This window comes from Carettochelys insculpta, chromosome 12, assembly GCF_033958435.1.
Source record: "Carettochelys insculpta isolate YL-2023 chromosome 12, ASM3395843v1, whole genome shotgun sequence".
Taxonomy (NCBI): domain Eukaryota; kingdom Metazoa; phylum Chordata; order Testudines; family Carettochelyidae; genus Carettochelys; species Carettochelys insculpta.
Window position 1 is genome coordinate 32,091,402 of NC_134148.1, and position 16,695 is coordinate 32,108,096.

Genomic DNA, 16,695 nt, shown 5'->3' on the forward strand with positions numbered 1-16,695 from the left:
TCATTTACTCATTAAAAATTCCACAAGATTTTTAACAACCACAAGCAGTCAGAGCATTTGTGTCTCGTTCAAAATACACAGTGCCACCATCATAACTACCCCCTGCATACTGTTTGGTGTCAGGGTAAATTTAGAAAGGCTCCAAAATGCAACTAGGCCACTTAGCCAAAAGCTTTATGTGTACGAGTTAGGCCACAGGCTTCAGAAAACCATGTAACAAGCCAAGCTGCAGGCAAGCAGGAAGCATGCTAAACTGCATATGTAACAGCAAGCTATGGAAGTTATATTGTGTTAAGATCTTAGTGGTTAGGCTAATGCTCTTATTTTTGTCATGTTGTAATTTTATAATCTATGCCTCCAGTTTTGGAATAATTGTCTCATAATATGGAATAAGTTAAGAAAATAAGCAGAGGACAGCCGATGGGAATCAGGCTGCCTGACTGGGTGATCATGCCAACTTTTAACTACCAATTGGCAATGGCCATCATAGCAAAAATGGCCTAATGACCTGGAGAATGGCATAATGAACTGAAAAATGGCATAATGAGGGTAAAAACAGAACATAATTATGAGCTGCGAGTATAAAAGGCCTCATCGGCCAGTCACTTGTTGCGAGCTTGAGGACAAGGTACCTTAAGGGCATTAAGCTTGTCATTCAGGAACGCTCAATAGGATGGCTGAATGCTGCCATTGCCGGTCCAAACAACAAGATACGGGGACCGTCCGCAACGTCCGTAACTGGATTGCCTAAGTACCTCTCTGCTCCGTGAGGACTTGGCTTAGGTAAGACCTCGCCCGGCTCAGGGGAACAGGCCCTTAAGTCATTAGTAACAGCTCTAAGGAGCAGTAAAATAGGCCTAAGAAAAATGTAACCTGGAACCAAGATTATCCTCAGTGACGAAGGAAATAGGGGAACCTCTCATATGGTTGGGAGTCTCCAACATAAAAGCTTGTAACGATCACCAAGTGGTAGGCCTCTTTAGCCAACCTTGGTCCTGGAAACACTTCATGTTATGTTAACTGCAGCATGGTTAGAAAAAAATAAATGTCCAATGTAACCAGGGATGACCTGGAATGCATTCTCTCTGCTTGTATCCTAAACACCTCTGTATCTTTAATTGTTCTTATTCTGTTTTTATCTTTAATATTAATACATTTTGTAAAAAATAAATAAAAGGTCTTAAGGCATTAATAGTGACCACAATAATTACTAATAAATATTGATGATAAATAATAATAATAAAATAGGTAAAGTCCACACTTGGCCACACAGCCAATAAGACCCCAGACTTTGCCTTTCACATTTGAGACTACAGTCAGCACTGAATTAGAAGAAAAAGTGTCCCTGGATGGATCAGTAACACTGCTTCCTTTGGCATAGCAGTTGTTGTAACCTCAGGTTGTGATATTAGAGCAAAATGGATTCAGATAGACAAACATCTCTGACTGACCTAACCCCAGCACTTCCTGACAAGCCTGCAAAAAGCTGAGGTTTTCTTACAGATAGCCCAGACAAATTATCTTTATGATAAGTTGGGTATTTGCATGGTCCTGACGAGATCGGGACATGATCATTCGTGTATCTAGTGCTAAACAAAAATGGCTCTACATATTTCAAGAACAAGAGTGGTGTTTTCATTTGCATAACATTGCCCAAAATGCTCTTTTATCTTATAACTGTTTCAGAGTAGATGCTGATGTCTGTACTCTAGGAAAAAACTCAAGGGTTCTAGGTTTACTCCAGAAGCAGAGATTCATTATAGACCGCAGCAGGGAGGACAGTTGTGTTCCCTGAGTTCAGGAGGCTCATAGGAAACTCATAGAATCATAGAATCCTAGGACTGGAAGGGACCTCAGGAGGTCATTGAATCCAGCCCCCTGCCTAAAGTAGGATCAACCCCAACTAAATCAACTAAAACAAACAACCAATCAACTTCCCTTAAAAATAAGAAACAGGGCTTGCCAGAGCCCACTATCACAGAGTCTTTTTATGTAGACAGCACCTGCAGGGTGTAAGCACAAAGCAAGTGGAAGAATAGGCATTTTCTCCTGTGGCTTTGGGAGTCATTAGTAATATAGTTAAGAATGTTGTATGATTTATATGATGGCTTTATTTCCCTTGGTGAGAATCCAACAATAAGATTATAATACACAGTGAAGAGGTGTCAAATCATTCCAACCACATCATGCTAACCACTGGTGCCACATCACTTGATGTAGAACTCCATTACATCAGTCTCATGCCATCAATGGAGTTATGCTGGCTTATAACTCCTGTAAAGAGAGCTTAGGATCAGATCACAAAGTTTAATGAGGGGAGGCAGCACAGATCTCTCTGGAATACCTAATTGCCCTTACTATAGGTTGTGTAGGACAAAGTAGATACGGTTTAGTTAAATTACAAGGAAATCCCTCTTTGGTCACAAAAACAAGGAAACATTTATTGTGTGAGAGGAGAACCAGCCCAACGTCACTATACAGTAGACTGACACTGCAACAATCCATGCACCAGCAGTCAATGAATCACATCTGCTAAGATGCAAAAAATTGACCCCCAAGCCTTTTCTAGTCAACTCTGTTAATCCTCCAGGATGAGAAGAATAGGTGGACTAGATTTGAGAGCAGATCACACTGACCTCACCACAGAGAAGATACCATGTCAAGTACGTCAACTTCCAACACTCTATTTGTATAGCTGAAGTTGAATATTTTATATTGCCAGGGCAGGGGGTAGTGTAGGCAAGGCCTAAGTGAGCATCATCAAAGAACCAAAGATAGGAATGGGTTCCAAGTCAGAAATACTCACTTTGTAGAGTCCATGGCTGCAGCCACAGTAGGTGTTCTCCATTGTGTAGCTCCTCAACACACCAATCTCCCGCCATACTACTACCCGTGCCGTCGATTCCCGTGACTTCTCCACCAGGAAGTTGCAGCTACTCATAACAAATGCAGGTGCTACTTTATCCAGGATTTTTGGGAGGGTCTGGAAAAAAAAACACAATGAGAATAAGAACATAGCATCAACTGAGCTGAGCAAAATTCAGTATTTCCATCCTCTGGGAAATTCCAAAATTTTGCTGAATGTTTCTGCCCCAAATAGAGATTGAAAGTTGAATTTGAAGATTTTAAATTGAAATGAAACATTTCAACATGTGTGAATCAAAAGGCCAAGTTTCTGTTTGTTGAATTCACTTGAAGCACTTCATCTGCTTCACGTACCACGTTTCTCTCTGAGCCAGATTCCCTGGCTAGCTTCATCTCCCATGATGGACCTTTTCTAATATGACTCCTGGCATGCAGCTTGGTTAGCAGAGAGTTTGTTGCACTATGAGAAATATAATGTTTTCAGAGATCACAGCCCATATGACAGAATGGGGGCCTGGAAAACAACTCCCATGAGGCAATGTGCCAAAAAGACACCTGAATTTAATGGGAGCTGCACTTGGAAACAACTGGACCTTTGAATATTCAGATAAACTCATAAAATTAAAATAAAAACGGTTTAAATGGGGACAATCGAGTCAGAAATTATGGGAAAAATTCTATGCTGATGTAAATGAGTACCATTTACATCAGGAGTATATTTCACGAACATAGTATTAAAATAAGGGCACGTATTCTTTGCCTGTATAATTTTCACCACTTTAGGCCATTGAACTGAACAGATTCCTACAGCACAGGCTTTCTCCTTCGATTCCATTTACTTTTCAGTTTGTTCAAATGGATTGGTCAGATCTGATCCATCTATTTCACTTCCTGTTTAGTTGTCAGTTTCACTGCCTGATTCTGGACTATTTGTAGCTCAGCCTTATTGGGCTTGGGCTCACAACACTGAATGGAAATATTTGGCTTAACTGGGATTGAAAAAAGACTAAATATTAGGTTTACTAAATTTTTAGAAAAACTATACATTTTTGGCCTAAATATTTGGATTATATGTCCTTTAATAACATTGATTTGGTACACAAAATACTAATACTACTAATAATAAATAATTATCAGCACTTTCCTAGAATACCTTAAATGAAGAGCTCTATGCACTGTGTAACTATTAATGAACTAGCCATCACAAGCTCCCTGTGAGGTTACAGGTGGGGAAACTGAGGCACAGAGACTTGCTCAAGTTTTTATGGCCAAACAGTGGAAGAGCTAAGAATAAAAACACAAACATTAAGATAACCTAATTTTGCTGCAAATCATACACAGTAGATGAATGTGTAAATCCAGTGTCTGAGTTTAAATTCAGCATCCAAACTTGCAGATGAGCCTTCAAAATTAGAAATTAAAACACTCCCCCACCAAATTTAAAAATCATGCAAAACTATGAGATATGACTTGAAGTCTGTATGAACGTTCAAGAGAGTTCTCATCTTGCCCTTATCTGAACCAACATACAGCTAAGTTTGTATACATGAGCCACAATAAACTGATTTCCAATCCAATTTAGCTTCTAAGAACAATGGACATTATAGGCATAATCAATCTTTTTCATTTAATTAAATATTCTGGCAGGTAACAAAATGTCAGTATGTCTAGGACTCATTTGTGAATAGTAACAAATTTGAATTTAATATTCTCATTACTTTAGCAGCAACTCTGGATTTCACACTAAGGGGTCTTTCTTCTCTGTTTAGGTTTCTCATTAATTGACATTTAATTTACATTTTAAAACAAACCAAAAGAGACCTCTTTATATGACAAGGCAGCAATCTGACTGCGAGGTCTCCTTTTCATCCACTCAGCAGTGCAAGCTTCCCCGGCTCTCCAGACTTGCAGGGAGGAGAGATTGCCTCAATGATCTATTCATTCACCGTCCTCTCTGCTGAAGAGTGCCATAAAGGGGGGTAATTATCACACTGATTTTGGAAGTGGACAGAGAACATCATCTTGTGTCACATAGGCCACCAAAGTGCCATCAGATGATCATTTAATGTCTGTCTATGCAGCAAACATGTGCCCCTGTTGACAGCCAATAGCTGCCATGGGTGTGGAGCAAGATGTGAGGGGAGCCTTGCTCTGCTCCCCAGAAGCAGGGGGACAAGGGTGGAGGAGGTGGGGCCTGGAGCATTCATCCCCCAGGACAGCCCGGACCGTGGTCCCTCACAGCCAAGTGCATCACTGCTGCTGTGGCACTTCTAAAGGGCCTGTAGCACCAGCCACTGCCACTGCCAAAGCCATGTCTCCCTTTGTCCTCTCCCTTTCCCTGTAGTGCTGGGCCTCTGCCTATGGCAGCAAGTCTCAGAACCAGGTCTACCGATTTGGGCTCACTCTACAGCACTAAAAATAACTGTATAGACAATCAAATCCAGGCTAAAAGCCCAGATGCTGAAGCTTAGGGAGAAGCTACACACCTATTCAAAAACAACAGCATTAGGCCCACAAGCCCAAGTGTGCAGAGCCAGGCTCTGAGACTTGCTGCTGTGGGATCCTGCTTATTGGGTAGACATACCCAAAGATTCTTCCTGTTCATAAGTACTGCTTGCAATGCAGCAATGTCACAAGAAATCCACTCTCTGTCCTTTTACCTCACTGTCTCAACTACTCATATGGTTTGGGGCATGCACAGCTCCATCTAGTCAACGCTCAGTCCCTCTACATGCCAGCTACTCTATATGAGAGCTGGATAAAACCTTTTTAGGACATCAGTAAATTCACAGAAAAACACAGCTTTCGGAGGGGCACCCAAACTCTCAGCAAATAGTTTCATGGGCAAAAGACAAAAACTACCTGTGGACAAATTTTTTTGAAATGTTGAAACAACTCACGTTGACGATTTCTAAATGAACCATTTCAGCATTTCATTTTAAATTACCATTCAACACGTTTCATTCGATTTTTTTTTCAGTTTTTTTTTGGTTTTGCTAAAAAATGAAACACTTCAGTGTTGGTTTGAAATGCACAGAACTTTTTGATGCAGTTACAGAACCAGAAAAAAAAATCAGTGATTTGTTCAGCTGCACACACCTGATCCTTGTGTGGACTTATTCTGAGCTTTCTAGAATTCTGGATGGGGAATCCGGTGCTGACAAACATTTAGATTTACTTTTCAAAGAAGTCTTAAGTGAATTAGCAATTCTAATTCCACTGGCTTTCAATAGGATTTGAATATCTAACTCACTTATTCTGCTTTGAAAAGCCAAATCTCAACGTCTTATTGCACAGCTACATGCCAATCTCTCTGATTTAGCAGAATAACTCCCTTTATGATACCATCTAAGGGAGTTACGAGTACATATCACGTGGAGAATAGATTGCGGGAGACTGTGAGTTTGAGAGTGCCTCTGCAGCACATTCTTGGATAGCAGCCGAAGCTGGCTCCTAGTTCATTCATTGCTGATTCAACACACACATTAGATGCCTGGAGGTGACGTTTGAATTCTGTATCTGCTGATTCTGTGCAGCCTTCTCAAGCTTCCAGAAACCAGCTTCAAAGGGGTGCTGACTATGTGCTCACTCCCCACATTTGTGAAACAGGGAGACTTGGTTAAGGAAGGCTTTGCAGGAGTGTAGGAGCACTTTTCTTCTGGGAAAGTAGAGCTCTCCTTGGACACTGCCTGAAGAGAAAGGAGAAAAATGAGACTCTAGGGCTGTGTCTATGCTAGCCCCCTTCTTTGGAGGGGCCTATGTAATCAGCCTGAACGGGGAAAAATAAGGAAGTGCTGTGGTGAATATGAAGCATCTCATTAGGTTAATTCTCCACGCGGCAACTCCAAAGTGCCGGCATGCTGTGTAGCTGCGAGCACTTTGAAGTACACTCAAAAATTTTGGGAGTAAGGGCACTTCGAAGTTGTGGGGGTACTTCGAAGTGCCCACAGCTACAAGGCATGCCAGTGCTTCGAAGTTTGCAACATTGAAGTTGCCGTGGGGAGTATTAGCCTAATGAGGTGCTGTGTATTCATAACAGCACTTCATTGTTATTTGCCGCTCAGGCTGATTACCATGCCCCCTTTGAAGAAGGGGGCTCGTGTAGACACAGCCAAGGAGGAGGAAAGGAGTTATAGCTTGTCCTGGAATGGTGCAAATCATACAAAGAGTAGAACTGCACAAGAACATTTTAACAGCTTCCATGCCAGAGATCATTCATGTGTGCCCCGTTAGCCAGTTTAGGACCATAAGTTAGGTTTTGTGAAAATTAATTTTTAAAACTATAGTTACAGTTATTTACCTCTCTGATGAATAGACAGACATAAAGTAGTGAAGTGACTTGCGGAAAATTACCAATCAGTAGCAGAGCTCCAAACAGAACCCATTAGATCTGCATTCCATTCTTCTATTTTAACCACTAGACAACCCTTCTTCCCCAATACAAACAGAATATTTTTTTCTGGGAACCTTTCAAAAGTTTTATTGAAAACAGGAGTATTTTAAAATATTATGTATTCTCTTGAACTGTCAGAAAATACAAGTCAAGAGCCAGATGCAATGCCTGAGAAACGTTGAGGCTTGGTCTACACTAGGCAGGTAAGTCAATTGCAGATAAGCAATTCTAGCGATGGCGACTGTGTAGCTAGAATCGACTTATCTGCAAACATCATACTTGGCTGTCCAAACAGAGGGAGGTCGACGGGAGGGCTTCTCCTGTCAAACTCCTTTACTCCTCACAATAATGAGAAGTACAGGAGTTGACTGCCTACCCCAGACAGCTTGATTTTGTGCATCTCTACCAGGCGTGCAAAATCAAACTCTAGAAGATTGACCCTGACCAGGCTGATCTTCCTAGAAGTACAAACATAGCCTGAGACTAAACACACAGAGCAAAAATAAACTAGTCTAGTTTCACTTTTTAACAGGAATGGCATATAAATAGAAAACAAATGCTATGTTACTCCAGTTTGACAACAGTGTAACTCTAGATTTCAATGAACTCATGTTGGGGTAAAACTGAAGTAGTATACTGGTAAATCAGGTCCTTGATTTTTATTTTGACATGGTGCTTTTAACTATAAGGCAATTGAATTTAGGAGGATAGTGTGACCTGCGACATTAAACAAGTGTTATATGTATTATCTACTTTAGAGAGTTTGTTTGTCAGTTTGAGCTAGGATCACCAAATTCGGTATACAGCTTCTTCTTATCATAACTTAAATCAATGTAAAGGTTTGGTTGTGCCTGGAAAATGGGATGAACCTGGAATGGAGGTGTATCTCATAAAACCAAACAGAAAAGAGACAGTCTCCAAATTAAGCAAAGTTCTCAAAATTGACATAACTGAGTGAATATTGAGAAAGACTGAACCAAGATGAGCCAGAAAAATAGGATAAACCTGGACTAGGATTGATTTTCAATAAGCCTTACAGAGAAGAGATAAAACAGAGAAATAGGGAGTTTCTCTGTTTTGACACAGCTCGATCAATGCTAAAGGTTTGAAAACTAAAAGAAAATGTTATTGGAAAGCAAATTGACTATAGTCCTTTTTCTTAAAACATAGTGAACGTTAAAAGTTTGTAAGGATGACAAAAATACACAAGGGAATTCCCATTTACATTTTTACTGAAAAAAAAGCCAGGCAAATTTTAAGAAACCCATTTTAAGAAATGTGAAACAAAAATTACCTTTGTAATGCTTGCATTGTATTTTTGAAAAATACAAATCATTTAAATAGCAGATGGACATTTTCCTTTAATTTTTTTAAAGCCTTAATTGAGCCAAGGACCAGAGCAACACTGGATAGATCCACTAGTAGTACTTAAAGGGTTAAAGAAGTGACATTATGATGTAGTTTACTCTCACAGAAAGGTGGCTGCCCACATAAGCAAATATTTGTGGCCCTTTAGTAGGGGGCATGTTTTCTAATATGAAAGTTTTACTAATATTGGGTGCATCTAGATTTTGGTGATAGGTCCAACCTTCCAGAACTGTTTTCCTCTGGAGTCTGGGGAAATACAAACCCTGCTCCAAACTCTGTTGATTGGACCCCTCCCAAATCACAGAAATGTAAGATTAGAAGGACCTCGGGTGGTCACCTCTTGCAGCTCCCTGTAATGAGGCAGGACCAGTTACACCTAGGCCATCCCTGACAGGTGTTTGTCCAACTTGTTCTGAAAACCCTCTAATGATGGAAATTGCACCACTGAAAGCATATTTCAGACATTAACTACCCTTATAGTTAGAAAGATTTTCCTTATTATCTAATCTGAATCTCCCTTACTACAGATTAACACATTATTTCTTGCCGTACTTTCAGTAGGCATGGAGAGCAATCTAACACCATCCTCTTATAAGAGCCATTAACACATCTGAAGACTGTTATTAGGTCTCCTCTCAGTCTTCATTCAAGACTAAATATGCCCATGTTTTTTAATCTTTCCTCAGAGATCACATTTATCATTTTTGTGGCTTTCCTCTGGAATCTCCAATTTATCCACAGCTTTCTTAAAGTCCCAGAACCAAACACAGAGCTTCAGCAGTCCAGAATAAAGCAGGACAACTCTCTTTTGTATATTACATTCAATAAGCCTGTTCACACACCCTATAATGAACTTGGCCTTTTGTCCAACTGCAGCACATAGTTGACTCATATTCACTTTTTCATCAACAGTAGCACCCAGAGCTTTTTCAGCAGCACTACTCCGCAGTTAGTCAGCCTCTGATTCCCCATGTTGTAGATGTGCATTTACTTTTTCTCTTAACTGTCAAACTTTGCACCTGTCTTTACTGAATTTTACCTTTTTTGATTTCAAACTATTTTCCAGTGCTCTTTGAATTCAAATTCCTGTCCTCCAAAGTTCTAGCAACCACTGCTGGTTAATGTCATCTGAAATTACATAAGCATACTCTCCACTCCATTACCCAAATCATTATTGAAAATATTAAATCATATCAGACCTAGGACAGTCCCCTGTGGAATCCCAGAAGATGTAGCCTGACAGCAGACCACTGATAACAACTCTGAATATGGCCTTAAAGACTGACTCACTGTGTGTACACGCACACAGTAGGAGTGAACTATAATATGATGTCTCACCCTGTAGCCAACATCTTCTGTGACAACTGCTGTGTTGATGGTGCAACCTGCCTGCCACAAGGTTTCCTTGATACTGCAGCCATAGAGGAACACATTCTTCTTCTGGGAATGGCCGTGATAGTCACAGAATACCTAGAGATCAGAAAAAAAGGGGAAAAAAAGAAACCTTTCCATAAACCAGTAAGAATTCTAGCCTTATAAATGGCTATGTGAGACAGTTGTGGACTGACCAATTTCTAAAGAATCAACCATTTTCAGAGCTTCTCAGTGATGTCTACACTACATCAGAAAGCTGACTTAAGTTTGGCAATTCACGCTACGTGAAGAAGTCAATGTACCTTACGTTAATGCAGTGTTTACACTACCAGGGGAAGTTGTTGGGAGACACTCTTCCATCAACTTCCCTTTCTGATCTTGTCTGGGGTAGAGTTACAGGGTTGATGAGAAACTGATCGGCTGTTGCTTTGGTAGGTCTTCATTAGACCTGCTAGATCGAATGCTGATGGCTTGATCTCAGTGCTTTAATATGGATGGCTCTGTAGATATAGCTAGAGGTTGTCAGGCTATGGAGCATGCCCATAATGAATGCCAAGCTATGCTGATCAGTTGTAATCAGCCCTCCTAGGCTCACACAGTCTTGCAGGATTCAGAGAACAGAGTGAGGTTACTCTTGCTTTGTTTGCAGAAAGAATAACTCTGTGCCACATCTGTAATGATTCCACAGCTGCTCAGAATCCTACCTGCATCTTCCAATGTGATCACAGGGCAATTTGTCAGATTCATTCTACTTCTAGACTTCAGCATTATCCTCTGAGATCTAAAACCTGCACCTTATGAGGCAATTAATCTTAGTTTATTTAAGTTCAAAGTCTGTACAATGTAATTTGCAGAAAAAACACAACCATGTTATTACAGTAGTAGTTACTGTTATGACATTGTATACATCCCCATAAAGTGAAACACAGTAAATGACATATTTCACATATCCTAATCTATCAATCTAATCCTTCTCTTCAGCCCCAGTTTTCTTGTAGCTAGGTGCTAAGCAAAGTTCCCCATTTTCAGTGGAACTTTAGATTGCCTTTATAAGCACATATCAAGTCCCTTACAAATGAAAATCAGTGTTTATTGATCTACGAGGTAAATATTGACCCAGGCCTTGAAGAATAATCAATCTGGATGCTCAGTGAGATATGCATTGCTGTTATATACTCCATGTCTTCATCAGGAATATTGACAAATCCAATAAGGAAGGGAATTTCAAGAAAAAGCAATTTTTCTTTTTAAGCCAACATTCAAAGGGGTCAGGAGATGATAGCACTCCAGTTTTATTCACTTTTGATAAGACAATCAGAAAACAAGGAAAAGCAGATACCGTTAGAAGAGAAACTTTGGAATAGACAGGCAGACAGAAGCAGGGAGGGGGAGTTAAAAATAAACATAATTGATTAAATCATCATGGAGACTATTTTCCCACTGACTTCAAGGGGCCCAAGATTTCATCCAATGTATTTAGCCACCTGATCATTTATTTCCCTTTGTCCCTTTAAAGACCATTAAGTTTTGCTGAGTTTAACTGCAGCAAATCAGGACGCAATTATTTGCACACTAGGCACACCAGCCCAGCCTGACTGCTTCTGTCAGCTTCTGTCATGATCACCTCTGCATTTCCTGCCATACGTGAAAAAACCCCACCTCAGACTTCATCAACTTGCCACCTTATCCTCTTGCAATCCCTCCTTAACACCAAGCTCAGCCACGAAGCTTAGGGATTGCTGTCTCTGGCACTGCCTAGCTAAGCAAAAAGCTGCAACTTCTGCTTTTCATCTAAATTCCTATTGTTACCTAACTCTCACCAAACTCATACAATTGTTGCTGCCTCTTTAATACTTAGATTGTAAGCACTTTGGAGCATGGACTTTGTTACATTTCTGAACAGCACCTAGCTCAATAGCACCCTGATCCTTGATTAGGACTGCTTGGCTCTGCTAGAATGAATTATTACCATTACCGTCATTATTGGTTGGTTCTGTTTCAGACCACAGCATTGCCCATATATAATGGTATGTGTACACTTAAACTGTTACAGCAGCATAGCTGCAGCAGCACTGCAGAAGTGCTTCGGTGTAGACCAGTGGTGTGCAATCTGTGGCCATGGACCAAATGTGATCCAGCAGGATTCTATGCGTGGTCCACGAGACCCTTTGTTTACCATTGGTCATGCAAAGAGTTGCTAGATTTTGCTTTCAAAACAAAAAGCAGTCAAGTAGCACTTTAAAGACTAGCAAAATAGTTTATTAGGTGAGCTTTCGTGGGACAGACCCACTTCTTCAGACCATAGCCAGACCAGAACCTATGGTCTGAAGAAGTGGGTCTGTCCCACGAAAGCTCACCTAATAAACTATTTTGCTAGTCTTTAAAGTGCTACTTGACTGCTTTTTGTTTTGATAGTGTATAGACTAGCATGGCTTACTCTCTGTTACTATTCAACATGCAAGGCATTAGATTTTGCTTGTTTCTGTCAGCATAGCTTTCTTCCCCAACCAGTATTACTAAAGTGATGCACATAAAACAAGAGCACATGAAGTGAGGTGTCTGCTGAGCACCTACAACATTGACTGTGAGAAGTGCGTGCTCCTTCTGCATCCTATCACAGTGCTGCTACAGTTCGGTGAGCACAACCCAGAGTCTAGGTATAAAAGTGCTGTTATTCTAGGTATACAAGCATTCCTATCCCAGGAGACCATCTTGATTATGCATATCTTGTGGCCCACTGAGTTGAAGGCGGCCCACTCATGAGGCCCACTCACTAGCCCAGGTTGCCCATCGGTGGTGTAGACTTATACCTACTCTGACAGAAGGAGTTCTATCAGCATGGGTTCCCTGATTCTCAAAAAGAGATAACGAGGTTGACAAGAATTATTCAGCTCACCTCACACTATCTTTACTGGGGCTTAGGCATATCTGTCCGAGAGTTGGATTTTTTCCAGGGAAAGCTCCCAGTGGAGACCAGACCTAAGAAAGGTGCATTGTCCAGGACATGCCAATCTGGAAGCATGTTTTTAGCTTTATAATGAAACAGCAATAGTGCTGACACCTGGTGCAGACAAGTGCAATTAGGAGGGAATTAACTGACCAAGGAGCATCTCCCCTATTTATAGTACAGACCATTCATGGAATAGCTGAGTACGCTACTATGAGGCTGGAAGCAGCCCACTCTTATGTCTCATTCCAGGTATGTTTTCAGAGAGTGATGAGCCAGGATTTAACAATATGACAAAAAGACGAAAAATAATGTCTATCTCCTAAGAGAGTTTTATGCAGCTGCCCCTTCCATATCAACCAGGCCACCAAACCCATGTTACCCAGCAGTGGTGCTGATCCCATCATCCTCAGCCAGGTTGCCAATTCTGTTCCCGCTTCTAGCATGACTTATCTCTAATAAGGTGGTGTCCAGACCACACAGCCATTACTAAACTCCATTATACTAAATTATACAGACACATGGAACCTCTCACATTTAAAGCCTTGGGTGAATCATGGCCAGAGTACTCAGCACCTGGCAGGATTGAGTCCCATGACAACACATAACCTAGAAAAGGCAAGCAATGAAGATACAAATAAAGCATGCACAATTTTTATACACAGTATGGCTGGGATTTTCAAAGGAGCCTAGTTTAGTAGGATTTGGGCACCTAATTCTCATGGGTTTGTGAATGGGGACCCACCCCCTGGCAGCCTGGTGCAGTTCTGCCATTGAATATCTACTTCAGTTTCTGTGAGTGAGGATTTTAATAAGTCCAGTGAGGCTTGTATGTTGAACAGGATCCCAGAGGTCTCTTTCTTTCAACTCCAAAGACAGAACATCAAGCAGTCCTCCTTTTCTCTCTCTCTCTAGCTGGAGGAAGATGGGGCCAAGTCAGCCTTAGCCTGTCAACTTCGGGTGTGTCTAGGGTCCCTTACCAGTGAGGCCTTCATGAGCGAGGACACTCCTCTGGAACCAGGGTTTCTTTGTGACTAGCTGGGGAAGGGTTTCTCTTCTTGGGCTCAAGTCCCCTCAGAGGTTAAGCTGTGACAATCCTTCCTCAGGATAGCATATCATCCCTCTTTCTCCCTCCCACCCCACCCCAGGGCTTCTGCTGTTGCCTGTTGAGTTCTTTTCCTGGGAACCTGGTTCCTCTGTGACTGCACACTTATAGTCCCTGCCTTCTGGAAATGCTCCTTCAGAGACCCAGCTACTCTGGCAGCCCCTTAACATAGCCCAGCCTTGTACACATTGGGAGTGGTGGGTTAGCATGTAAATAATCATGAACCACACCCAGATGCCCTTTAACCAGCCCCTAATTATGTGGCTAATTAAACGTCATATCCCAGGTAACAGCTTATATAGGTGATCTCTTAACCAAAGCTCTCCTGTATACTGTCCATTCCCTGATAGTGCCTCCTACAGAACTCCACTACTTGCATCTATGCTCATTTGTCCCCAGAGTGTTACGCTCTCATTCCTGACACACGGAGATCAGCTTGCTTCCTAGCAAAGAGCCGACTCCATTGTCACCAGATGATGAAGGCAAGGGGAGGTCTGTGAGCGCCGAGAAATAGGAAGCAAATCCACAGCCAACAGCATTTCCAATTAAATAAACCCAGCTTTGCACAGACCCTAGACAGTCTGCTCAGGTTGTGTACATATTTTGTAGAGCTATATGTAACCCATGAACTCCATCTTCAATGTTTTCTATTACCTTCTAAAGGCCCTATCCAAATGGCTGCATTTACTATTTCCTTTAATATCAGAGAGAAACTTACAGTTAGCACTTCTTCTAAGCTATCAGCGACATCCAGATGTGGTTTAGGTTAACCACATATACTATGTGAATTTTATTTCTATGAATATCCAAGAAGATTTTTTTAGTTTCCATCCTGTTTGGAGGCAGAACTCCAAGCTCGACTGGATATCAATTACCCGACAAATTTGCATCTTACTACCACGCAAAAGGCACATATATTATTTCGCTAAAATATTATACGCATTACAAAGCACTGAGAAATGTTCAGCTAGTCAGACAACAACATGGCTGAGATATGCTAGCCCTATAATTTTGCATCTAGAGATTCCTACAGATGAATTTTTACTGGTAAGGCTGAAAGTGGCCTGCTGGATGATCCATTCCCATACACCTACATAAATGCCAGATTCTCATCTATAGTGACTGCTGTCAGACTGCCCACAGCATCTGCCCAGGGAACTTTATACCCTTCAGTTGCCATTCGCCTCCTATGGCTGCAGGGTCTTAAACAGCACTGTAGCTATTTATTGGCAGCTGCATTTGAAAGTTGTAAAGCAGGCATTGAAAACTGATTCTACAGTGCCTCCCTATCACTCTCCCGGTGTCTCCCACCTTTTCTATTACAGGGGTCTTCTTCATGGTTCCGGCACCATTGGTGTCAGACACTGTACTCTGTAGCTTGACAGCAGAGCTGTAACCTGAGGCATCCGCAAATGGATATAGAATGGACCTGGGAGCAAGAGACCACCAGGATTTGCTCTAGCTATAGTAGTGTAATTAATGTAACACAATAGGACTCCAAGCTTTGCCACCCTTTTCACACATACACCTTGGGACATTTATGCAAGCCCAAGGTCAGACTTTGCATTATTTGCCCCATTTGCCAACTCTCACACTTTCATTGCAAGCCTTACCATTTTTTATTGCAACCCCAGGTGCCAGTGTCAATGTACTCCCTCAGCCCCACGGCTTTCATTATTAAAAGAAAAAAAGAAAAAGAAAGAGGGAGAGAAAAAAAGTTTCTAACTCTTATGGCCCCAGAGAAAATCCTGAAAATGTGAAACCAGAAGACAAGTAGAAAGACAATTTCTAAATATTATCGTGGTTGGGGAGAGGGGAGCTTGACTCATAGCTCTTGGGTTAGAAATACTGCACTTCAATCAATTTCAGGCAGAGCCCCGTGGCTTCACAAAATGATAAAGGCTCTGATAGTGGCTTTAGGACATTTGCTGCATTTGGTGTTAGTAGCACAAAGTAGTAGCACAAAGTAGCAGAGCTAGAGGGAGAGAGAAAAGTGCTGTCTTATTCCTTCATAATTCCTTAGGCAGTTCAAACAGAGCCCCAGCAATGCAGCATCTCTGTCTTCTGCCACACTTTCTCATGGTTAGTAACAGAGAAAAATCTTCATCCCAGCCTTCTTATTTTTGGCACTCTCTCATTCAGGTCTCTGGCTGTCTGCTCAGAGGAAGAGCCAGCTGACTGCTCACTACAGCTGGTCAGAATATAGAAATCAACTTTCATAATATAGTTTGTACCTCTCTAGTCCGGCACCCTCGGGACCTGAGCAGTGCTGTGGCAGAATCTGCCAGAACCCTGGTGGTCAATATTGTCTATCACATTACTAACACTTCCACATCTTACTGGGCTCTTAGAAAACATTTAGGGGTAAACTACAGCAAATAACAGCACAGAACACTGACAGCCAGGACTGGGAGCTGTAAACAAACTTAATGGGACCACACAAAACTAGGCTACTCCCAAGGTAAGTGGCCGACCAGCTAATTAAAATCATGCCAGATTACGGATGTTGCCAGATGAGAGAGTTCCAGATTAGAGAGGTTCAATTTGTAGTTTCAAGATGGCTTTTTTCAAAAGGGGGCAATTCTTTATTGTTCTTCAAAGTTTTTCCCCAGGATTATCTTTCATCCATTTTTTGTTAAACAT

The 16,695-nt window shown here is 41.4% G+C and overlaps 1 protein-coding gene across 5 annotated transcripts in view; it reads right to left on the reverse strand.

Annotated features, from left to right (window-relative positions):
- AGBL1 (AGBL carboxypeptidase 1) overlaps positions 1–16,695 on the reverse strand; it is a 453,395-nt gene that overhangs the window by 189,698 nt on the left and 247,002 nt on the right. For all 5 annotated transcript variants that reach the window (XM_075007044.1, XM_075007049.1, XM_075007045.1 and 2 more), the window contains 2 exons: positions 9,965–10,096; positions 2,807–2,983 (listed from right to left, as the gene is read on the reverse strand). In XM_075007044.1, the coding sequence (XP_074863145.1) occupies positions 2,807–2,983; positions 9,965–10,096 (309 nt within the window). The remainder of the gene's footprint in view (positions 1–2,806; positions 2,984–9,964; positions 10,097–16,695) is intronic.